Source organism: Ipomoea nil, unplaced genomic scaffold (assembly GCF_001879475.1).
Source record: "Ipomoea nil cultivar Tokyo-kokei standard unplaced genomic scaffold, Asagao_1.1 scaffold2480, whole genome shotgun sequence".
NCBI classification, from domain to species: domain Eukaryota; kingdom Viridiplantae; phylum Streptophyta; class Magnoliopsida; order Solanales; family Convolvulaceae; genus Ipomoea; species Ipomoea nil.
In genome coordinates this window covers 2,124,267-2,147,917 of record NW_017618908.1, presented here as the reverse complement: position 1 = coordinate 2,147,917, position 23,651 = coordinate 2,124,267, and the positions used below count along the sequence as shown (strand labels likewise).

At 37.5% G+C, this 23,651-nt stretch overlaps 4 protein-coding genes across 5 annotated transcripts; 1 reads left to right on the top strand and 3 right to left on the bottom strand.

The window, feature by feature from the left end:
- The first annotated feature begins 3,170 nt into the window (after positions 1 to 3,170).
- LOC109153068 (WAT1-related protein At4g19185) lies at positions 3,171 to 7,279 on the top strand. Of its 2 annotated transcripts, XM_019300819.1 has the most exons (8): positions 3,171 to 3,542; positions 4,434 to 4,496; positions 4,610 to 4,726; positions 4,950 to 5,235; positions 5,499 to 5,654; positions 6,281 to 6,432; positions 6,593 to 6,671; positions 7,012 to 7,279. In XM_019300819.1, exons 1-8 carry the CDS (start codon positions 3,337 to 3,339, stop codon positions 7,072 to 7,074), a joined length of 1,122 nt encoding a protein of 373 aa, XP_019156364.1. In that variant the 5' UTR covers positions 3,171 to 3,336; the 3' UTR covers positions 7,075 to 7,279. The 2 variants fall into 2 exon arrangements, with proteins under 2 accessions (XP_019156364.1, XP_019156363.1); XM_019300818.1 differs by lacking the exon at positions 7,012 to 7,279 and having other exon boundaries at positions 3,337 to 3,542; positions 6,593 to 6,954.
- Positions 7,280 to 9,891: 2,612 nt separating this feature from the next.
- On the bottom strand, positions 9,892 to 13,369 carry LOC109153066 (probable carotenoid cleavage dioxygenase 4, chloroplastic). Its single transcript, XM_019300816.1, has 3 exons — positions 11,869 to 13,369; positions 10,225 to 10,620; positions 9,892 to 10,193 (listed from the first exon to the last, which is right to left on the bottom strand). Exons 1-2 carry the CDS (start codon positions 13,281 to 13,283, stop codon positions 10,260 to 10,262), a joined length of 1,776 nt encoding a protein of 591 aa, XP_019156361.1. The 5' UTR covers positions 13,284 to 13,369; the 3' UTR covers positions 9,892 to 10,193; positions 10,225 to 10,259.
- Positions 13,370 to 17,511: 4,142 nt separating this feature from the next.
- Positions 17,512 to 19,756, bottom strand: LOC109153069 (DNA-directed RNA polymerases II, IV and V subunit 8B-like). Its single transcript, XM_019300820.1, has 5 exons — positions 19,632 to 19,756; positions 19,408 to 19,487; positions 18,221 to 18,378; positions 17,932 to 18,026; positions 17,512 to 17,827 (listed from the first exon to the last, which is right to left on the bottom strand). The coding sequence occupies exons 2-5, from the start codon at positions 19,478 to 19,480 to the stop codon at positions 17,716 to 17,718; spliced, it is 438 nt and encodes a 145-aa protein (XP_019156365.1). The 5' UTR covers positions 19,481 to 19,487; positions 19,632 to 19,756; the 3' UTR covers positions 17,512 to 17,715.
- Positions 19,757 to 20,267: 511 nt separating this feature from the next.
- LOC109153067 lies at positions 20,268 to 23,390 on the bottom strand. The gene is made up of 9 exons (XM_019300817.1): positions 22,824 to 23,390; positions 22,500 to 22,638; positions 22,258 to 22,335; positions 21,776 to 22,136; positions 21,575 to 21,687; positions 21,246 to 21,410; positions 21,013 to 21,152; positions 20,842 to 20,934; positions 20,268 to 20,689 (listed from the first exon to the last, which is right to left on the bottom strand). Exons 1-9 carry the CDS (start codon positions 22,892 to 22,894, stop codon positions 20,530 to 20,532), a joined length of 1,320 nt encoding a protein of 439 aa, XP_019156362.1. The 5' UTR covers positions 22,895 to 23,390; the 3' UTR covers positions 20,268 to 20,529.
- Between the last annotated feature and the right edge of the window lie 261 nt (positions 23,391 to 23,651).

The following is a 23,651-nucleotide window of genomic DNA, read 5'->3' as shown; positions in this document are numbered from 1 at the left end:
TTAATGATATATAATCAATTCATATATTTATTTAATCTACACGAACGAAAATTCACAGTCGCTATTCAAAAACATAATTTAGGTGAAGTCTGTATTGTAATCCTAATCGATAAATGACTACAATGAGGTAAACCAGCTTAGGTTAGTTGTTATAATTGCCGGCTAAAACCAAGATAATCATCAATAAGCATAATTGAACTTGCCTGACCAACTTAGATAAGGGTTGCTCCACCCATACATCTACAGGGACAATTCTGAGCATGTCTAACATGTGCGACTACACAGGGTCCCCAATTTTTGGGGGCCCCATATTTAAAAGAAAAAAAAAAAGTTAGTTATATGTATATATAGAATATAGGATTTCATGCTAAGTGCGCTCTCTGTGTGTGTTCTAATCCCTTGATTCAATTCCCTACTTTTGACGGTTCCCAATTCTTAAATCTCAATTGACAAGTACCATTATTAATTAAGAATGACAATTTTTAATTTAAAATCTCAAATAATAACAATTAGCATCTTCGACCGGGACCTTATGCTAATTAGCAATTACCATTATTTTTATTTTTTAATTCAATTCCCAAATCTCAATGAACAATGTGGTGATACTGATGGAAATGAATTGTATATTGAGCTAAAATTGCTTAGAGAGATTTTATCGAAAGAAAAGATAGGGGCAATGAGTATATTGAATTCATTGAAACAAATGTGTTGTTTTCCAAATGCTACTAATGCATATCGAATATTATTGACTATCCCAATTATTGGTGCCTCTAGAAAGAAGTTTTCAAAGTCGAAATTGTTGAAATATTACTTACGATCAAGTATGTTGCAAGAGAGACTCAATGGTATAGCTTTAATCTCCATTGAAAATGAGCTTTTGGAAGAAGTTGATATCAAAAGTTTGGTAAATGATTTTGCGTCCAAATGTGCACGACGCATATCACTTTTTAAATGAAATTTTAGATGTATTTTTATATAATATTTATATTTTGATACAACTTTTTGAACAACTATTATTTATATATAAAAATTACTTGAAAAAATGGATCCAAATTAAGATATTGCACAGGGCCCCAATTTTTATTGGAACGGCCCAACATCTGATAGTGCTTTCGGGAGAGATGCATGGTACAATGGTTTCACAACTTCATCTCAAATATATATTCTCACGTGATTATATATATATATATATATCTAGATATTCTCTAAAATATAAGGAAAAGTTTACTATGCTAATCAACATGTACATGTATATCATATATACATAATTGTAGTGATATTGAAATGATTTCCTATTATATACGGAGTACCTTGTATGATGGATATATTAAGAATATGGATCCTAATCGTAGAAAATCGATCTGAATGAAGATGGAGAGCTGACCCGGGCAAGGTCAACCCAATATGGGCAAAGCCGACCCCGAGGTCGGCCATGACTCGGGCTCAACCATTGTGGTCCACTACGACATTAGAGACGAAGGCCACGAAAGGCTCTACCAGCAAGGTCGTCTTCCATGGTGAGCCTTCGGGGTCAGCTCTTGAGGTCGACCTCTAAGGGCGTTGGGGGAATACCTATTATCGTGGATCACGCTACTTCCGTGGAGTTCATTAGGCTTAATACTTTAAATAAGCATTATTTGTTTTCATCGAGAACATCTTCAATTCATCTTCATCCTTGTCTTATTATTATCAACAATCATGTTGTTATCTCATTACATGTTGTCAATTTAATCATTGTAATATATAAACATTACACAATGCATCAATACAATTCTTATCTCCGCAATCAATCCACTGTCCTTTCCTTATTATTATCTTTGTCTTTAAATTCTTTTTTTTTTTTTTTGACCACAAATCCCTATTATTATTATTATTATTATTAGACCATCCGGATCAATATAATCCATCACAATCATTATATATAAAATACCCAATAACTGATACCAAGTATGGTAAATATCTTAGAATTTATTGGGCAGATAGAGTACATCATATACATGCATGTGTCATGAATACTTCATTCCTTAGATACCAATGAATAATTCAAATGGATAAATGAATTGGTGGGTGGTAGACTGGTAGGTAGTAGGTACTGAGATCAGTATATCACCACCCATGACCCATCCATACATCTCTTTATAGTGTTGTTTTTTTGGAGAAATTGATCATTGTCCACATTTTGATTACATATTTATATTTTTTATGTGATTATGTATTTAAATATTCACTTAAAAAATACAGTGTTGCAAAAATCCCGCATAAACACCAATTAATCAGCACCTAGACACGCTAATCACTTAGCGTATCATTATAATTGATAGTTTAGACGGTCAGTCGATTAGGCCGCTTAAGCGCTGACTGCTTAGGGCTCCTAGGCACTGACTATATTATTTTGTTCAGAGAAAGTGATGTTACAACACTCTTAGCACCTTTGTGAAGTAACGACTAGGGATGTCAACGGGGCGGGGTGGGGGCGGGGGACATACCCCACATCCCCGCCCCCGACTTTTTTCCCATTTCCCGTCCCCGTCCCCGTCCCCGCCGGGGAATGGAAAACTCCCCCCATCCCCATCCCCACGGGGATTATTCGGGGACGGGGAATCCCCACCCCATTAATAAGTTATAAAAAAAATTAAATATTAAATATTCAAAAACATTTAAATAAATAACGTATATATATTCATCCCCAATTTAAAATAGTATTCAATATTTTACAATTAAACATGTTATTTAAATATGCATTTCATAAGCATGACAAACAATGACAAGAATGCTTCTAAAATTATATATATTGTATACAAAGTAATACATATGTGTGTTACATACATACATACATCGGGGACGGGGCGGGGCGGGGAGAGTACTCCCCATCCCCGTCCCCGTCCCCGGCGGGGAATTCAAAATTGCCCCCATCCCCATCCCCGATCACCTATTTCTATCCCCATCCCCGTCCCCATAGGGACGGGGAATCGGGTTCCCCGTCAGGTGCGGGTACAATTGACATCCCTAGTAACGACTCAATTAAAAAAAAAAAAAGTGTATGACAAGCAACTTAAATTTTTCTTTTATTGTCTCCATATTATTTGAGCTTACATTTCAAGAAACAGCTTTATATATAATATAATATAATTTAAATAATATAATTCTTCCACAGAATATTTAGCCTAGTACGAGAGTGGTGAGATGTCATCCTTCCAAGACCCTACACCAAATTATCGTTCGTAAGTCATAATTTCCGAGCTTCGGCAAGAAGGGAACTCCAATCCAAAGGGACCAACCACCACCTCACACAAATCTGCATACATAAGTGAAGGGGGAGGAGGAGGGTGAGATGAAATGCTAAGGATGTCAGCGGTTGGGAGTAACGGCGGCGAAGCATGGAGAGCTCATGCGACAATGGCGATGATTCAGGTCTTGTATGGAGGCTACCATGTCATTACTAAGGTCGCTCTCAACGTGGGGGTCAATCAGATCGTCTTCTGCGTCTATCGGGACCTCATCGCCATCTCCATTCTCGCTCCTGTCGCCTATTTCCGCGAAAGGTCAGCGCCCCATCTTCAAAAATTTCAACTTTTTCGTTTCTGCAAACTATGGGTGTGATTTGGACTGTGGATATGATTTGGTACCTAAGTACTGATGTCTATACAATTGTAATTTGAAGCTTAATTGGGGAATTGGCGTTAAGAGGTCGTTGACATTAGTCGTGGATGATAAATTCAGTCTACTTTTGATCCGTAATTAAACATTTTGCAGAGTATCAGCTAATTCAGTTGAATTTTGATCAAACTAGGATTCGGGTTGTGTTGTGTTGTGAATTAATAGTTTAATTCAGGACAGGGGATTAATTGAGGCTGTTTGACCATAGCTTATGTGCTTGGGGGTTAATCCCTAAGCAATTATTGAATCCAAAAGAATGTAGAATTGAGATCAAAATCAGGTTTTGAGCATGATTTGGAAATTTGTTCATCCGATGATTACCATGTAAAATGTTTTATGCTAACTTCATACCTTTATTTGCCTATTTTTCACCTGTTTGAAGCAGTTATGTTAGGTATAGATAATATGGAGTACCTTTCCGGGTATTGCTTTGTGTTTAGGGAATGAGAATATAGGGAAGAGATGATAGCTAATTGGCACGGATCGCCAGCAAAGAGGGTATTGGAAGTTGCAAAGCACTGGTTTTAAATCAGGTTGGATTGGGGTGGAGCCGTGGAGGCGGATTATGAGACTAAGTAAAACAAACCCAAAATAAAAAATAAAAATTGGCAGAAGCCGGGAGGAAATCTCCTGGCTTGTTTTCAAATAGGGTTGTGGTGTTTTTTTTCCTCTTTGTATACAGGGTTGCACCCACTTTGTGCTCTTTAATTTGATTTTTTACCAAATAAAAGGAAAAAGGTTATGTGGATTGGTGACTTGGTGTTTGTTGTTTACAGAAGGTTGAGACCTCCTTTAAACAGGCAGCTGATAGTATCATTCTGCATCCTAGGATTAACTGGGTAAGTTAAATGTGCTCACAGTTGTTTAAGTGTGTTTTCTTCTTACACCGTATATTGTTCTTCAACGTAGGATTAAGTCCTTGACACATTTTCTTTCTGGATAATTGGTCCAGGATTTTTGGAAACCAACTCTTGTTTCTGCTCGGTCTTGGATATACAAGTCCTGCTTATGCTGCAGCTATCCAACCTGCAATTCCAGTCTTCACATTTATTTTGGCTGTGTTGATGGGGTGAGTTCAAGAAGTAGTCTTCTCCGTAGATATTCTTGTACCTATATGTCTATCTAACTAACTATGCATCTATCTATCTATCTTAATTTGTCAGTGTATAGTATGTTGGTGTATGTCTTTAAATATAACCGTCTGTCTCGTTATCTTTTGCATCTATTCATTAGTGATCTATCTGTTGCATACATGAGATATTCAAATATTCAATATTACTGTTGTGTTGCAGTACAGAAACGGTGAAGTTACTTACTACAGAAGGTCAAGCAAAGATTGGAGGTACCATTGTCTGTGTTTCAGGTGCTGTTGTAATGGCACTGTACCGAGGCTCGACCATTCTTGGATATAAGGAACCGGAGTTCTCCGCACAAAATGAAATTAGTGCTCGGGGTCAGCCTGAACCTCATGGATGGTTAATGTCTAATTTCCTAGAATTGGGATTTGATAATTGGCACCTTGGCGTCTTGTGTTTAATAGGAAACTGTATGTGCATGGCAGCATACCTAGCCTTTCAGGTAGTTTATTTCATGCCAGATTAGAACTTAAAAGTTATGTTTTATTTGTGATTATGGAGCTGCTTGCTGGGAATATCATTGTACGGTTCTCCAATTTTGAAGGGATTGCCTTATACTTTATAGTTGTTTCTTTTCCTTATTTTTCTGTTTCTTTATAGCATTACAGTACTTGTCCTCTTTGCTTGTATTCATTCCTTTCCTTGGTAGGACTATTTTTTTTTACAAGAAAAGAAGAGATAGATTACCGTTTTTAAATGTTTCAGGCACCAATTTTAAAGAAATATCCTGCAAACATTTCCCTGACAGCATATTCGTATCTTTTTGGCACCATGTTAATGGGAGTGACAGCATTATTTTCAACAAACCTGTCAACAGACTGGAAATTCACACAATCTGAAGTTATTGCAGTATGCTATGCTGTAAGTTTGCCTGTTCTTCCATGTTCTATAGATTGTCCTGAGTCGTCTGGGATCAAGTTAGATTTTATGTATATGCTTGTATTCAATATCTAAGAATTACATCGTTTAGTCCTGCCCCCTCCTTCCAATGAAAGATAAATTCTTTCGTTGACTTGGGATACACGGATGGCCCAATATTCTGTGTTGCATTTTCCATTGTCTTTTGGAGTGATTAGATTTTTGCAATGTTGCAGAAGGTGCTAGGCACTAGACGGGTGTTCGGGGGCGCCTAGCGCCTAGGCGGCTGAGTAATTCGAGTATATTGTCTCCACTTTTCCCACTCAGGGCTAGGAGTTGTTAGACTGTTATAATCCCCCAAACTAGTGAAATGCATATGTTAGATGGTTAGTTGAGTACATGGTTGAGAAATATAGAAGAGGAGTAGCTGAGCAGACAAAAAAAACCACTCAGTCGAGTTGAGCGCCAACTCGGCTGAGTTGGGCACCGATTCGGTTGAGTTAGGTGCCCGACTAAGCCGAGCTATGCACTCAACTCGGCCGAGTTAGGCGCCCAGTCGGTCGGCCGACTAAAAGCCGCCTAGTCGGTTCTCCTACTTTGTAGGCTATTCACTCTGTTTTCTTTATCAGGGAATAATTGCATCCGCTCTCAACTATGGACTTCTGACATGGTGCAATAGGATTCTCGGCCCCGCTTTAGTTGCTCTTTACAATCCACTTCAACCTGCTGCATCGACAATCCTGTCAACGATTTTCCTTGGAAGCCCTATTTATTTGGGAAGGTAATACTTTACGGTTTTTGCTTCTTCTTTCTAACTTGTCTCGTGTTTAATATACATTCTTAGCACTCACAACACTTTTTGTCATCATTCTGGTTTATCCCTTCTTTGAAAAAAGCTGTTCTTTTTTCTCCTTGACTCTAACACTGATATGATAATGCAGCATATTGGGAGGACTTCTGATCATAGCCGGTCTTTATTTGGTAACGTGGGCGTCGTACAGAGAGAGACAATCATCGATGGTAACTATTCCTCATACTACTCGCTCCTCAGACCCTCTAATTCCCAGAGAATCATCTTCTCTTAACAAGATCTCATACCAGATAGGACAAATTTTCTCTGGTCCATCTACATCAATACCTAAGATGATGGATTAGCAAGTCTTGAGAGATATTTACAGGAAAATTTTTCTTGTCATCTTTGAGATTCACACATTCTAGCATTCTACAATTTTTTTTTTTTTTTTTTTTTTGGAGATATTAGTGATAAAAAATGTCAACTTATAACTGATGTCATTTCAGCCTTCACTGTTGTCTTTGCATGTTTTATGTCGATTCTTTCCTTATCATGTTGAAATTATAGGACCCGCCTTCCTCGATGGAGGGATACCACGCTATAGAGGCTATAGAAGATGATAATTCTTGAAACGCGGGGGGATTGCCACTGAGATCGGTTTCATTAGATTATGGTCTAAAGCTTAAGTTGTTAGAGAGGACTCCATTTGTTACTTTGTATGTATCATTGATGAATTGTGAGATTGCATATTTGAAAGCTTGAATAGCAAAGTGGTATGCTATTAGCCTACCAAACTTCTAAACAACAGCTAAGATTGCTCTGTTCATTTTGTCAAGCACCTCGTGCTCATATGACATATAGACATATAGTGACTCTTTCATATGGGAAGTCATGAGATCAAGCTTCAGTGGAGGCGGTGTTGACTCTGTGCTTCAATAGGTTGAGAAAGTATAGATGACCAGATATTACATTGTAATAGAGTTACTAGTATTCAGAAAAACAGCTAAAATTTTTAAAGTGGGATGGTTTAACCATTTATGGGATGTGCTACAGAGTAAGTTTGAGTGATCATGTTAAAGTTTTGCTTTAGAAACCTTGACCGATTAGACAATATAAAGACCCCTTGTGCGCAGAGTATATAGGTAGAATTAATCTTGACCGATCAGACGATATAAAGACCCCTTGTGCGTAGAGTGTAGAGGCAGAATTTACCTCCTCCAACAACTCTTGAACATGAATTCTAGAAGTTTAGAATTAGTTTAGCATAAGCTGGGATATATATATATAGGGAAGAGATCATGTGCGAAGGAGCTCCCAGGTGAAAGATGGAGAGAGATTTGAGCCGTTGATCAAATCTAAATCAACGACTTAAATCAATGAATTTTATTTTTTTTTTAAAAAGCATGCTTCTTGCCAACATGTATGCACTGTCTCAAACTGATGCACCTTAACCTATAAAACTACACACAGTTTTAAACTGATGCACCTTAAACTAGAAAAGTGACGAACCTTAAACTTTAAACATATGCACCTTAAGTTATAAAAACTATGCACCTTAAGTTATAAAAACTATGCACCTTAAGCTATAAAATTATGCACTTTAACTTGAAAACTTAAGCACCTTAAGTTTTAAATTGACTAGAAAGTGACGCACCTTAAACTTTAAACATATGCAGGCAGTCAGGCACCTTAAGTTATAAAACTACGCACCTTAAGCGATAAAAGTACGTACTTTAACCTTAAAAACTTGAGCATCTTAAATTTTAAACTGACTAGAAAATGATGCACCTTAAGCTTTAAACATACACATCTTAAGCTATAAATCTACGTACCTTAAACATAAAAAATACGCACCTTAAGTTTGAACAATACACAAAATGATTAAATTGTCACCTCGTTTTTTAATCCGTGTTGGACATTAATTTTGACAAAATTAATAACTAACAACCTTATTTTTCACCTAAGGCTTTCTTTGCACCTGATCCTTTATCGGTGAGGTAGCTTCCATATTATTTTGGAATGTTCTTGCAGTTGACATCGGTGAAGTAGCTTCCATATCCTTGCCTTGCTTTCACTCAATTGCAACACATAACATCATTTCTACTCCAGATGTGCACATAATATTGTTCCACCACCTCAACCTGAGTGCTCACCTTCTCATCATTTGGAAGTATCATAAATTCTTCATATATAATATAATCGAAATGGTATTCTTGAAATGATGGAGCTTGCAAAGTGATGTGGCATGTTATGTGGATAATAATAATAATAATAATTATTATTATTATTATGAGTTAATATCATCTGAGGTCCTCCGAGTATAGTGGTTTTGCCACGTTTAGTCCTAAACTTTCAAAATGACCATCTGTGGTCCTTCGACTTTCAAATTTAACCATTCGTGGTCCAAGTTAACCACCCATGGTCCTTCAACTATTAAATTTTAACCAACCATGGTCCTATCAAGAGGACCACGACTGGTTAAATTTCAAAACTTGAAGGACCATATGTGGTTAACTTGGACCACGAATGGTTAAATTTGAAAGTAGAAGGACCATAAATGGTCAATTTGAAAGTTTAGGACTAAACGTGGCAAAACCATTATACTCGGAGGACCTCAAATGGTATTAACTATTATTATTAACTTATGTGTATTGCAAGTTTGTAAAGTACAAAAAGACTATTGCATGATAGTATGTGGGACTTTTTTTTTTTTTTTGTTTTACTATTATTATTATTATTATTATTTTATTGTTAGATTATAATATGATGTTAAAGTGAAATCACTTTTGAAAATGAAAAGATATTGTGTAGTAAAATAATTAAAAAAAAGTTAAAATTTAATAATGTAAACACGAGAAAATGAAATTTATTTTTAGAAGTGAAAAATACTACAATGATAATGATTTTCATTCTTTACTTACATAATAATGCCAATATCAGCATCACAATCTTCCAATTTCCACCACACACACTTTAACATGCATACAATGTGCAAAATGGATAAACTTTAAAAAGTTTACCAACACACCAATAATCATTGTTGTCGATGCCAAAATTTCATCATAATTTTACTTCTAAATATTCATCTCTTTACGCGATAGTAATATATTATTAATATTTATATTTAATTATTAAGTAATTTTTTTCATTACATTTTATGTGTTGAATTCGGTTAACGAGACTTAACTGAAGTTATTTACAATCAAAATTTTCATGATATTAAATTTAGAATTAATATATATATATATATATATATATATATATATATATATATATATATATATATATATATTACATTAAAATTTTAAAGTACTATTAAACATTAAAAAAATTAAATTTAAAAATTTTAAGAAAATAGAGTTAGTTTGACTAATGCATGGAGATATAAAATGCGACAGAGGGAATATATTATTTTTTGTAACATAATGTGTGTCAACTATTTCATGGTGACCATGAATAAAAAGAGTTTCATTACATAAGTGAACATTAAAAAAAAAAAATAGCACGAAAAAAAAAACATTAGTCTTTTGCTAAAGTTTTGACAACTTTATTACAAATTTAAATATTACATACATGTATGTACATATATACAATATGAGAAATAGCTCGCGAGGCATAATTCAGTGACCAAAAGTCTAAGTGTAGGTGTAGTATTATAAACACCGTAAATAGAGACAGCCACCCTTTTGATTGTGATCGGTAACTATGGTGTTACCAACTGGTCATTGCAATTATGCAATATATATATATATATTGCAATACACAACCGATTTTGATTTTATTTTAAAGAATTATTGTTGATATAAATTGCTCTTTCAAAGGTTGTTTAGGTCACTTTCCTTAACGAATAGGCCATGGAAACCATAAGGCACCCGGGCGGGCAATCTGACGGCGGCGACAATGTCAAGGTTGGGAGTTTGGGCGTCCATTACTAAGAACTTTGATTCTCCACTCTTCTCGTCATGCACGTACGACACCACATAGCCGTCGTCCTCCGCCGCTTCCGGGTTGTCGGGCTCCCTGGCCACAAAAAATGGCTCTCCCCCAAAGCACCCCGGCCCGTACATCCGGCTACCCACTATGCAATCTCGCCGGTCGGCTTCCGACACCGACACGTCTAGCTTCACCACTCCGGATACCTTCGGCATAGGATCCCCCGCCGCTGCATACACATACCTGCATATAATCAAAGTATTTTTAATTTTTATGTATTAGTAATTTAGTACCCAATGCAACAAATTAAAGCATTATATTCTTTTCAAGTTGTACCCATAAAAACTTTAATTTACAAAAATAACAAATAAAGAATGGAAAAGGGTCAAATAGACCCTCGAATTTTAGCTTAAAAGTCAATTAGGCCCCTAAACTTTTTAAAGGTGCACCCATCAACAATTCATTTAGGTGTAATGAAGCCCAAAAATAAGTTAATAACCTGCTATCGCATGTCATTAGGGTTCAGGCCACCTTCAGGCAAATTTTCCGGCAAAAAAAAAGAAAGTAACCGACCCAGATTTGTCGAAAATTTAACCGGTCACTTTTTTTGTCGAAAATTTCACCGATCATTTTTTTTTTTTTGCCAAAAAATTCGCTAGAAGGTGGCCTGAACCCTAATGACCTGTGATAGCAGGTCATTAATTTATTTTTGGACTTCATTGCACTTATATAAATTGTTGAAGGGTGTAATTGCATTTTTAAAAGATTTAAATGCCTAATTAACTAAGCTAAAGTTCGAAGGCCTATTTCACCATTTTCCCAATAAAGAAATACTATTTCTCTATAGTTGAAGACAAAAAATTGTCACTTCCCCAATCTACTACTCCGTATTTAATTTAACTTTGATGATCTTGACTTCTCTAGTGATGTGGTGGGGCCATGAAGTATGTAATAATATTAACCAAATTTATCACATATAGTTTGTTCCTTATTATTATGGCAATCCAATTGTGGAGTTCTTTCATTAGATATTTTTGTGTCAAATATAAAGATATGGAAGGCATCTTTGAGAGTAAAGCAACAATAGGTGATGATTGTTACGTGTATGGCCTAAATTTATCGTGCCCTATGCCAACAATAAAAATCTAGAAATATATAAATATATGTAATTTTAAGTGTAAGATTTCGATTTAACTAAGAGACAGTCCTAAGTAAAATGGTTTGGTTAAATAATTAATTTGGTAATCACAATGTTTTAAATTTAACTTCACAGATGTTATCTTTTTGGTTTTGAACCAATCAACTATGAATAACCTGATTAATTTTACTCGAAGCTTTATACTTTTTTGTAAATCAAATATTTAATTATGTTATATTATTAACCTTATTAAATATATATATAGTTAGATTACTTTAAAATATTGGTGTTGTTAGCCTATGAAAGTGAGGAATCATAAATTATTTGAATCTTTGATAAGAATATATACGTACTTGTTTTTCTTGGCGATGTAAGCCGGATTGATCACCCCAAAATCAAGATTCCGGGTGGAAAGCGGTTGCCGGAAAACCACGCCGGTTTTGAGATCAATCGTCAGTTTCTCCACCGACGCGTGAACCAAATCCAAGCGTTCCAGAGTGTGTTCAACGGACAATATATTTGGAGCCACCATTACTATGGTGTTGCCGTCGTCTTCTTCCCAGGCGTTTATGGCGTGGACGATATTGAACCCCGGCACCTCGAACCACCGCATTTCCGACTCGTCTTTGGCGTACCTTGGGATCACGCCGACTCTAGGGACTTTCCCGGGGGAAGCCCCGACCGGCGAGCCGCCGTTGAGGAGGTCCAGAGGGTTCATTCCGATTTGGATGTCGGAAAAGATGGCGTAGTTTTTGGTGATGGCGAAGTCGTGCATAAATGCCGGCTGCGGCATGGAGAAAATCGGGACGTCGGGTTGTTTAACGCCGTCGGAGTTTACCCGGAAGAAGGTTAGGAACGGCGGCATTGGGCCGTAACGGAAGGCGAAGGCCTCGCCGGTCTCCGGATCGATTTTCGGGTGAGCCGTCATGCTCATTATAAGCTTCCCGTCGAAATCATGGCGGCCGAGAGTGATAACGTCGCCGTCGGCGGCGATTTTGACGGCGTAAGGGAGATCGGATTCTCCGAGCGCGAAAAGCTTCCCGCCGAAATGGGCCAAGCTGGTGTTCGCTAGGCCAATGCCGTTGCCGGGGTTAAACTGACCGGAAAGTGCGCGGGCAGCGGTCAGAGCTCCGCGGGCAGCGGAAGCGGTTAGGCCGCTGAAACCGGAGAAAACGTTGGGGATAACGGGAGAACCGATACTCCGTTCCACCTCATACTTATACGTCTTAACATAACGGCTACACAGCGTGGCTCTCCCCTGCGAGATCCTAACGGCGTGAAGCATCCCATCGCCGTCAAAAAGATGGTAGGGCCCACGCGGCAGATACTGCGGGTTAGGGCCGTTGCGGATGTACGCGCCGTCAAGGCACGACGGCAGAGCGCCCTCCACCACCTCGCACTCCGCCGGCGGGAGCTCGTCGACGGGCGCGAAATTCGCCGACAAAACATGGCGCGGATCAACGGACGGCCGGAGCGGCGGATCAATGAAAGTGTTGATGAACTCATCAAACCCGTTAAATATAAGAGTCGGTAATGACACCTCCGCCGGCGGTCTCCTAGACACCGCAGCGGCTTTTCTAGGCGGCGGAGCAGGCGGCTGCTCCGGCGGCTGAGGAGTCGGTTTTCTGGTGGTGGTTACCGTCTTTTCTTCGATTCTAACCGATGAAACGTTGAGAATAGTAAGGTTAGGCGGTGAAGGAGTTCTGTTCTTAGGAAAAGAGATTGGAAGAGTAGAGAGGAAAGAAGAAGAAGAAGAAAAAGCTTCCATTTTCTTTTGCTATTCTATTTTGTTGTGCAACAAAAAGGTCTAGAAATGGAAAAGAATGGAGACAATGCATATTAGCTTAGAGGATAATGCACCGATTTATAGAGTGATGCTCAAGGGACATGATGAAACATACGTGACAGACTGACAGACAATTCTTGCGGAAAAGGGCAAGATCGAGTGCGCTACACAACTAATTCTTTAGTTGATTCTAATTTAGGCCCAAACTCCTGCCTAAAAGTACGGGGAGGTAAATCACGAGTCGCCAGTTAACATTTTCACTGAGGTAAATCATAATCTTCCATGTGAGAGTCCAACCCGAATACTATTTGAGCACAAAAGAAGCTATTTCTAATAAGGCAAAATCTCCTATATGAGACCGTCTCATGACAAAACAAGACATAGACTTCAAGTTTAAGGCTAACATTATCCCGTCAAATCTCTCCCACGTTTAAAAATGGGTATCGCTTCCACATCACTCAATTTACAAATCATTTACTATTCACATCACATCCCTAAAAAAAAAAAAAAAAAACAAAAAAAAAAAAACAAAAACTGGCACAGCTGCTTTTGCACAGGTGCAAATTTGCAAATCCTGTTCAAAAAAAAAAAAGAGGTAAAAATGATGTCACATCATTTTGCAAATGGAGACGTTGGCAGGGATAATTCCAGCCTAATATCTAGTCGCCCAAAAGGATAGCCAAGGCCAAGTGAATCAATCAAACATGGTTCTTGTATTTAAAAGTCGCGAGTTCGATTGCGTACCTTCTTGATACAGTTTATCTTTCATGTGTTTTTAATTTGCGGGACATTATTATATAAAATTTAAATTTACTCTATGCATAATTTAAATAGTGACAATGCAAGTGACGACGTGCGTGTTTCTCTCATCCAAAAAATAAAAAATAACAATTTTAAGTCCAGCTCTAAAGCAACCAAAAAAAAAAAAAAAAAAAAGTCCATGTTGTCACTTGTATGGTTAGTTAGTTTCTTATCAGTTTCTGATAAGTCCAGCTCTAACTCTGAAAATGATAAGAAACTAACTAATTTGTATGGTTAGCATGTTCCTATAGGGTTGGTTATCTCTAATCGAGTCCATTAACAATTATATATAGCCCCCAATCACTATTACCCATTTCGTTACAAACCATGCATAATTGTAATGAATAGTGTTTTGCACGTACTAATTAATTTACTTAATATTTAATCATAACCATAATTGTAATGAATAGTGTTCCCCGGTTTTTAATTTTTTATCCTCAAATTAAAGATCTTATTAGAATATGAAAAATTACATGTAATAAAATTTTCATAAAAGGCTACATGCTGACTGAAATTTCAATGTGCCCCCTAATTCCTTCACTGTTGCTAACATTAATTCATTTCGGCAGCCACCTGATTAATGGTCCCATCCCCAACACATGCTACATGTAGATATAGTAACACGTCAAAATCAAGAAATGCGGGCCAACCTAGCTGAATTGGTGAGATTGTATGCGGGCCAATTTAGCTGAATTGGTTAGACTGTTGACTTGATAATCATAAGGTTACAAGTTTAACAGTGATCTATAGGTAATGTGGTAAATACGATGGTTCCCACAAATATGTACAAGTACTAAGGTCTATCGTAGGTGGATCCTTCTCTAATCTGCTTGTTGGTTTATGTCTTAAGCTTGGATGATGACGTAAGGTCAGAAGGTTCCGAGCTAAATAAGCTAGGCTAAGTGGAAGTGTCAAAAAGTCTCACTCCCAAGCTTCTAATGCGGTATTTATAGGAGAAGAAAGGAGACACATGTTGGCTTACTTGGCATGCGCGACACGTGGAGCTCATGCACCGACGAAGGTTCGAGGCCCTCGATGATTTCTTCACGTGTACCGAGATTCTTTACTCTTTCATTCCTGCTGCCACCGGGCTCAACTAAAAGGATAAAGCCTAAGGTTCCCAGTGTAAAGGGTCGGGTGATTCGTCCCGACCTAAGATGACTGGGGCAAAACAATACATGGTCAGTTATTGTTGCTGAGTGAACCCTACCTGTATGATACAACTTAGGTCGGGCTGACAAGCTTCTAGGCCGGTGATGCTCGGAAATGATTCGACTCCACGATCGGGTACCGAGCAAGTATACGGTATGTAGAGGGAGGTATACTCGGGGAATAATCTCTAACAATTGGCCTACTTGGTCCTTTGCATATATAGTTATAAAGCAAGATTTACCTAGTGCACACTCTTGATAGTAGTTACGAGTTTCTCTCGTTACTAAAAAAAATAAAAGACAATCAATAAAAAAAAATAAAAAAATTAAAGGATATGAAGATAAAGTATGTCAAAACAGTCACTTTCTTCTAGCCTGGGAGATTGTTAAATCTCTGAATTTTTGTGGCCAGCAGCAGTTGTACCAGGCTGCACCATCTTCATGTTAGGTGCCAAAACCCAATAATATCTGGCAAGCTAATATCTTGGTGTAGATGAGATCGAGGCTGGTATTTAACTGCACCCAGAAAAATGTAAAATCTGCAATAATTGTGGTTATGGAACAACAAGAAAAATGTAAAATCTGCAATAATTGTGGTTGATTTGAGAGTAGAGACACAGATAATCTGTAGCTTGAATGGGATGCATGGATGATAATTTCATTAGTGATTGACATTAATGACAGTGTAACAATCAACTCCTCTTATATATCTATGGATTGGACCGCGCTTAAGGTTGTAGCCAATGTTGCCGTTTTCTAGGGAATAAATATATTATACGCATCATTAATTTTTTGATGTGTACTTGTGTATTACTCATTATTTTAGTACGTGGACCAGTCATAAAATCTAAGAGCAACTCCAATAGTTCTAATTTTTTGTCAAGTTTTTTATGCAAAGGACGAAGAAGAAAAAAAAAAAAAAAAAAAAGCATTAAACATACCCTTAGTGCACGCTCTTAGTGGGCAAGCGCACACTCCCGTTGGGCGCTTGCAGCACACGCTGTCATTGAGCACTACTAGTGCCTGGTGTGCGAGGACACGCACCAGCTTACCCCTCTCTTCTTTTTTTTTTTTTTTTAAACAAATTTTCGCGAGCCCACAAAAATATCATCTCTCCTGTAATCTTATCATCTCTTTCTTTCACATCTTCAAAATGTCAGGGGGGGGGGGGGGGGGGGGGCAAATTATGCTATGCGCACGTGCGCACCTTGCAAGGTGTGCACGGCGCTAAAACGGCGTCGTTTTCCGTGAAAACGACGCTGTTTTAACTAAAAAAAAAAAAAATTGTTCGAAACGCCGTTAACGGCATATTCGTTATGAAATTATGAATATACAGTTATGACATTATGAATGTACAGTTATAGAATTATGAATGTATAGTTATGGAATTATGAACTTACAATTATGAACATAGAGCTTCGAAAATTATGAATGTTCGGTATGGAATTATGAATATACAGTATGGAATTATGAATGTACAGTTATGGAATTATGAATGTACAGTTATGAAATTATGAACATAGAACTCTGACATTATGAACTTACAATTATGAACATAGAGCTTCGAAAATTATGAATTTACAGTTATTGAATTATGAATGTACAGTTACGGAATTATGAATGTACAGTTATAGAATTATGAATGTACAGTTATGAAATTATGAATGTACAGTTATGAAATTATGAACACAAAGCTGTGAATATATGCTCCTATAACGAAGCGGTCTGAAATTAAATTTAAAAAAAAAAATAAATAAAAAATAAAAAAAATGAAGATAACGGTGCCTGACGGCACCGTTATCCGTGCCCATGAAGCACGCTGGGCACGAGCCCACAGCATAACTATCCGGGGGGGGGGGTGGGGGGGGGGGGGGGGAATCCAACAAAATCATTGATGGGGTTACTATAAGAGATGATATGGCTTGCATGGACATCTTAGTTTGTTGGTCGCAAAAATAAAATTTGGGAACAATGACCTGGGATCAGGTCTTACCAACAGCTGTGTAGGAGTAACCTCTCAAAGTCTACAATGACCTGGGATCAGGTCTTACCAACAGCTGTGTGGGAGTAACCTCTCAAAGTCTATGATTAACTGAGTTACCATAATTTACATTCTCCCAAATGTTCACCAAGGCGTGGGGTGTCCTTGAGTTGGGAATCCAACTTTTTGGGAGCAACTATAAGAGATGATATGCTTGTTACTTTGTTTATCTTTCAGTTGAAATAGTAACATTCAGTTGTAAATCATATAAAGAAGATAGAATCTTAACAAGCATTATTATGAGCCAACAGAGCATCATCTGCAAACAACATAGTACTTTGTCATCTTTATCATTACATCATGTTCATGAACAAGCCCAAAGGCTCAACATTAACACTTCAAATGTTAACGTAAACGTTAGACTGACAAATAACATCCGATAACAACAGTATCGGATCCATCAGAAAAAAAGACTTCGGCTTCAAACTTTCCTGATGAGAATGAACAGCCTCTGGTCGAGCTCGAATTTAGCTGCTATCGATGGATCTCCCCTCAGCTGCATCAGAAGTCCACCGAATGAAACATATAGATCCCTGGAGCGAGTAACAAAAAACAGGTTAACGCATTTTCTGCAAATTTCGTAATAGAAAACGATGAAAATTGGCAATCTTTAAGAGACGGGGGTAATGAAGCCTACGCTTTAGCAAGCCTTCCCGAACCTTCCTCTGATATCCTGTACAGCTTTCCTTGCATCACGTACTCGAACTTGTCAGCAAGCGATTTCCTGTTTCCCTGAGATCAAGGTTACAATACCAAGACAAAGTTAGAACTTCAAGAACGGAAGCATTTCCAATGACAAAATTTTACGGAGAATTAGCTAGGCAATCGGTTAGAAACTTTTTTACGGGCAATACAGTTAATTCACGGAAATAAAAGCTGGTTTTTGTGTGGGTATACAAGTGCGATAAATTATAGCAAAAGAATACCTGAAGAAAGTAACCAGAATCTGGTGTCCCATCCAAGTTTAATGTGGAGGCCAGAACCATCATAAACTTCTCGTCTTGGCGGATAGGATATATATCCGTGTTTATATCTAACTGCATATACATTTCAAACTGCTCGCTCCTCGCCTCAATGCGATTAACTAGGAACACACGCAATCATTATCAGTACAGCTATACACTGTTCCAAAAATAGGTATCACAGGCATTGCTTTTTTTAGGCAGAAATTCCCATCGACAACAAACTACATGTGAAACCAATGTTGTTAAGGTGGACTTTCAAGGCAAGGCGCCACCCAACCACCTAGGCGATGAGGAAATATATATATATATATATAAAATACCATATATCATTTCAAAATTTAGCATTTTAGCATATAAGCATATTCTCAAATCTCAACAATAAGTACTAAATTATGCAATAGCTTAAAATCAAACCATTTTTTTAATGGTCTTAGCTACATATTAGTAGGGTTTTTAATCGACCATTTTAAAATAATAATAATACCCGGGTTGGAGCTGGGTTAGGCATCCAAGACGCCTGGGCGAGGCAATTTATATCGTGCACCAGGGCGCGCATTGCATTGTGAGCCCTGATGCAAAACGACGTCGTTTCACATAATTGTATAAAAAAATACACATAATTGTATAAAAAAAATACACATAACTGTATAAACAAACACACATAACTGTATAAACAAATACACATAATTGTATAAACAAATACACATAGGCGAGCTCGTTAGGCGTATGGTTTCCTGGTTTCCTAGGCAACGCCTTAACAACAATGTGTTAAACATGGCAAAGTTCAACAATCAAAAGTCAAAACTAAGTGGCAATGAGCTAAAAATGAACCAAATAGGGAATCCAACCAACATATCAACAACTGAAAAAGAACACCTTTTATTACTAAACAGGGATTAAGGCTCTCAAAACACAAGGAGATTCATAATTCATTGCACACCCACATGATATATTGCTGTAAATTTGCTCCACTTTTCATTAACCCTATTGTTCAATATGCTAAACTCATTGGTTTGAGCTTTTATGTCAAGAATATGGTTCTTATCAGACATCTCCCCACATCAAAATCACAACTTTTTCAAGAAAACATTCAAGCAATATAGAGTATACCCTAAAAGAGCTGTGAGGGAGAGTGAATAGATGAATACCTTTATCGAACTTTTTCCCATCTGGGTCTATGTTAGTTACTGTAAAAATATCCTCAAACAGCGTCTCAACCATCCTGAACCTATACACATACACATTTTCGAAAGAAAATAGATTATATGAGCAGCCTGAAGCTAACAGAAGTGATAGAACCGAAATCCGGAATCGAAGTGAAAAAGATAACGATAGAAGGAATGGGAATTAGCTTAAATACGATTGCCTTTACCAGGGAGCTGATCTGAAGTCTGAACTGAGAGAAGAAGCGTCGAATCAGAGAAGAAGAAATTGAGTAATTGAGTTCGCTGATCGAACAATTTTAGGGCTGGGCTTCTGTTGCAGTGTGTTAGCAAATCCCTTTATGCAAATTGGTCCACCCTAACAAAAAGTATATTTTTAATATACTAAATGTACATTATTTTTGTACTGAATATACATTATATAACTCAGTATAAAAATAATATATATTTCCTAAATATAATGTACATTATTTTTATGCTGACTGTAAATTATTTTTGTACTGAATGTACATTATTTTATATACTATACAAAATATGGTCCACAAAATTTGTGTGGTGGACCATGGTCCACACAATAATGATTGGTATGAGAGGGCAAATTATATCATGCACGAGGGCGCACAATGCGCCTTGACTCAAAACGACGTCGTTTCTATAAATTGGGAGGTTGACGCGACAGACACCGTTCTGTCCGTCCAATTCCGTTACAGTTTTATTTTTTGTGTTTATGTATGTAATGTTAAGAGTTTATGTGTATTATATTAAGAGTTCAGGTGTATTTGTTAAGAATTTATGTGTATTATATATTATGTTAGATTATGAGTAATCAACCATAATCATCAGCATGAGAACTATACAAGAAATTCCCTTTAAAAGGTCATTTACAATGGCTATTTCATCCCATGAAACTGAGAATTAACATTATGATCTGACACCATTTTAAGCTTCATCTCATCTACTTGTACATACATCTTTGTCTCATGGACATTATGGCTCCAACATGGTCTACAGGAAGAAGTATTTACAGAAACCAGAAAGCCTACTTCTACAGTTCTACGCCTCGCTGAAAGCTTAACATGTCAGAAAACCGCGATATGATCAGCGCTGTCAAGGAACTGTAAGCCGACCTTTATGTCCCCGGGACTTCCACGAGGATTCAAGGCGCAAGAGATGTAACTTCTCGACGAATGGCTCCAAAACTTCCGCTTCCTCTTCTGGAGCGAAGGCCATGCAGATGCTAAGCTCCTGTACAGCTGCCTCGTATTCCCTGATATTTGTCAAACATGAGAGAATACGACACTAAAAGATTGAATCCAACTAATTAGCTGGTCTAACCCATAGCCTTATAAAGGTTCTCTCTTATTTTATCAATGTGAGAGTCTTAATAGTTAGATAAGTTATCAAAATCGTCGTGCATACCTACTATAGTACAACATCATGCCATAGTCTCGTCTCAGAGCCCAATTGTGTGGCTGCAGAATAAGTAATCTTTCGGATGCCATAATAGCCAGCCTAGATGGTAACGTTATCATAAGCGAAGGAGCAACACAAAATGGAAACCGTTTAATCGGGAGCAATTGTAGTATATACCTCAGATCTTGAGGTCGTAACAAGGGGACATTTGAAGCGTCGCTCTTGCTAGATCTTTCATCAGCATCACGAACAGATCTAAGCGGAGAAGTCAGCATCAGACCATGATTTGCTCTCGAAGCACGTTTCCAATGAAACCTCTGCAAGTTTAAATCGGTAGAAGCATTAAATCCAACACGGAATGATCGAATGAATCCCCGAAAACTAAAAGGTATATGAGAATAGAAGCTTACAATCAAATTGGCTAAAGCGAGTCCAATTATATCCCGGTTCGTTGCAACCTCGAGTCCTAGAAGTGAATTGCTATTTATGTCCGAGGCCTTCGATCGAGGGTCCTCCACACACTTCCCGTTAACAATGCCAAACAAACTGTGCCCGCAAGTAATCTTGAATAGCTCCTAAAACCGTGACGAATGTAGCAAGTTTAAACTTGATAGGATTAGAAAACTTAGAAGGCGCTTATATGTTTTTTTTTTAGTATTACTGACTCTGTTACAATGTAGTATCTGTTCATATAGTTACTTTCTCAACCTACTGAAGCACAAAGAGAGGCGCGGATTACCTCGGGGTTTCCTGTCTGGGGCCATATTAAAAACTCTTCCCCAACTCGGGATCCCAAAACAGTTAGATTAAGTCTTCGACAAACCTCAATATAAACAATACTGAGCAAAATCGCTGTTCATAAAGTAAACGAGCATCAAATGACATGAACACGAGTAATTAGTAAAATTTAAAACAAGAGGATGGGTATATTAGTATATACCACTGCAAGATCCCGAGGCTAATACCGAGTGCAGGTATAAACCTTTGGAATCTACCAATACATGTGACCTTTTGAAACCTCTCAACTCGAAAAGGACTACGTTCACCGCTTCCAAAACCTCGCTCAAATGGCACCCGATTTCTCGTGAAACTAGCTCTGCCTCGACTTCTCTTGCAATCGCATCCAGCTCGCCCAACCACCGATTCATACTTTTCCCGGCAAGAGGCATGGCCTCCACGTGTCGCCAATCTGGAGTATAGGACGGTATCAGAGCAGTACTTTCACTTTGGACCGCATAAGCATCCTTCTCCCGGTTGAAAGCCATGAACACCTCATCTTCGGCACCAACATAAAGCAAAGCCTATATGTAATGATCTCATTCAACATATTAATTGTCACAAATAGAAAGCGCCAAAGATGAAACATAGAACATCTTTGCTTATAAATCAATCGAGAAGAAAACTACTCGAATATATATATACCTTTGCTAGGGATATTTCTTTATCCTTCGTTCGCAAAGATACCTCCCGGGTAAACTTCTCCCTAGCATCTTTCAAAACCTGCCAAAAATGTCACAATCTCATCTAAAGCTGCAAATTTGTAACCATAAACTATGCTACAATTCATAAAACATCTAAAACCGACTGATCATCCGATTAACGGTACAGAATTATCCTCCTAAGCATAAAAACGAACATATATCGTGCAAGAAAAAGGTCCCAACCTCTGCATAGAGCTCAGCTCGAGACGAATTTCGGGTTTCAGCAAGAGCAGAAGCACTCCAAGGAGAAATGCTCAGCTTCCTCTTCTTGTGTTGTTTTTCATTCCCAATCCAACATCCAAGACGACCATCAAAACCACACCTGATGATCGTAAAGAATAAATGGATTTTGGGAATTGCCTAGGCTACAAGAACTACCACAAATGCTTCTAAAAATTCCATTCACAAATCACAAACACAGGGCACAGTTTCATCAAACCCTCATCCAAAACATAATCTGATCAACCACATTTCAGTTCTTGAGACTAAGAAGACAATTCAAGTTACCTGCATAAATTCTCCAAAGAACCCATCGTGGCTGGGTGATGAATCAACCCAGATAAGGAAGAACACAGCATTCTTGCAAACAAATGCCACAAAGTTTCAAACTTTAAGGGAAAAGAGAGAGAAGGGTATGGATTACAGTAAACAACCAAGAAAAAAAAAACAGGCAGAATTCAGAAGGGTGATCAATTAATTAATTCCTTCCTCCTTCAAGAAAATGGTGGAATTGAGACATTGAAAAGCAGAAAAGGAAAGAGACAAAGCATCTGAGAATGATGAATTGAAGCAACTGCAATCACTAAAACTGTCAGAAGAACAGAAAGTGATGACACCAGTATTACAACTACAAGAATCCCAAATATCCATGGTTTTGGTGGAACCCAAGCAGAACCCAGACTTTTATCTCTATGTATCTACACATTATACATATATGTGTGTATATATATATATATATATAATGGATGTAAAGATACATAGTTCAGGAAAGTGGTCAATACACTTTTTCATTCCTCTTTCTCGTGCACTGTAAATGATGAAGACGGTGATAAGGTGCGAAAAATATATGGTGCAACTCCGCCACCCCAAAGTTTATTATTATTATTATTTTTAATCTATTTTGTTTTGACTTTATGAATTTATGATTATGATTATGATTATTATTCAATGATAGTAAAAAATTATTATTCATTCTTTTTAAAAGGTTGAATCTCCAATCCTAAAGACCCATATCTTGGTCCGACAGAACATCAGAAAATTAATACATTATTGTTAGATGACTAAAAAAATTTGCAGCTATTATTTTTAAAAAGTATGCATTAGATATATGAAATA

Bases quoted from the DNA above. Each gene is read 5' to 3' on its own strand.
- LOC109153069 (XM_019300820.1), bottom strand. From the start codon at position 19,480: ATGGTTGAGACGCTGTTTGAGGATATTTTTACAGTAACTAACATAGAC. The intron at 18,379-19,407 runs GTATTCATCTAT...GTGTGTTCCTAG, and splicing joins TGGGAAAAAGTTCGATAAAG to TTAATCGCATTGAGGCGAGG. The intron at 18,027-18,220 runs GTATTCTTTTGC...CCTTGATCTCAG, and splicing joins ATTCTGGTTACTTTCTTCAG to GGAAACAGGAAATCGCTTGC.
- LOC109153068 (XM_019300818.1), top strand. From the start codon at position 3,337: ATGCTAAGGATGTCAGCGGTTGGGAGTAACGGCGGCGAAGCATGGAGA. The intron at 4,497-4,609 runs GTAAGTTAAATG...TAATTGGTCCAG, and splicing joins TGCATCCTAGGATTAACTGG to GATTTTTGGAAACCAACTCT. The intron at 5,655-6,280 runs GTAAGTTTGCCT...TTTCTTTATCAG, and splicing joins TTATTGCAGTATGCTATGCT to GGAATAATTGCATCCGCTCT.
- LOC109153067 (XM_019300817.1), bottom strand. From the start codon at position 22,894: ATGCTGTGTTCTTCCTTATCTGGGTTGATTCATCACCCAGCCACGATG. The intron at 21,411-21,574 runs GTAATCCGCGCC...TCACGGTTTTAG, and splicing joins CCCAGACAGGAAACCCCGAG to GAGCTATTCAAGATTACTTG. The intron at 20,935-21,012 runs GTATATACTACA...GTTACCATCTAG, and splicing joins TTACGACCTCAAGATCTGAG to GCTGGCTATTATGGCATCCG.
- LOC109153066 (XM_019300816.1), bottom strand. From the start codon at position 13,283: ATGGAAGCTTTTTCTTCTTCTTCTTCTTTCCTCTCTACTCTTCCAATC. The intron at 10,621-11,868 runs GTACGTATATAT...GATTATATGCAG, and splicing joins TACATCGCCAAGAAAAACAA to GTATGTGTATGCAGCGGCGG.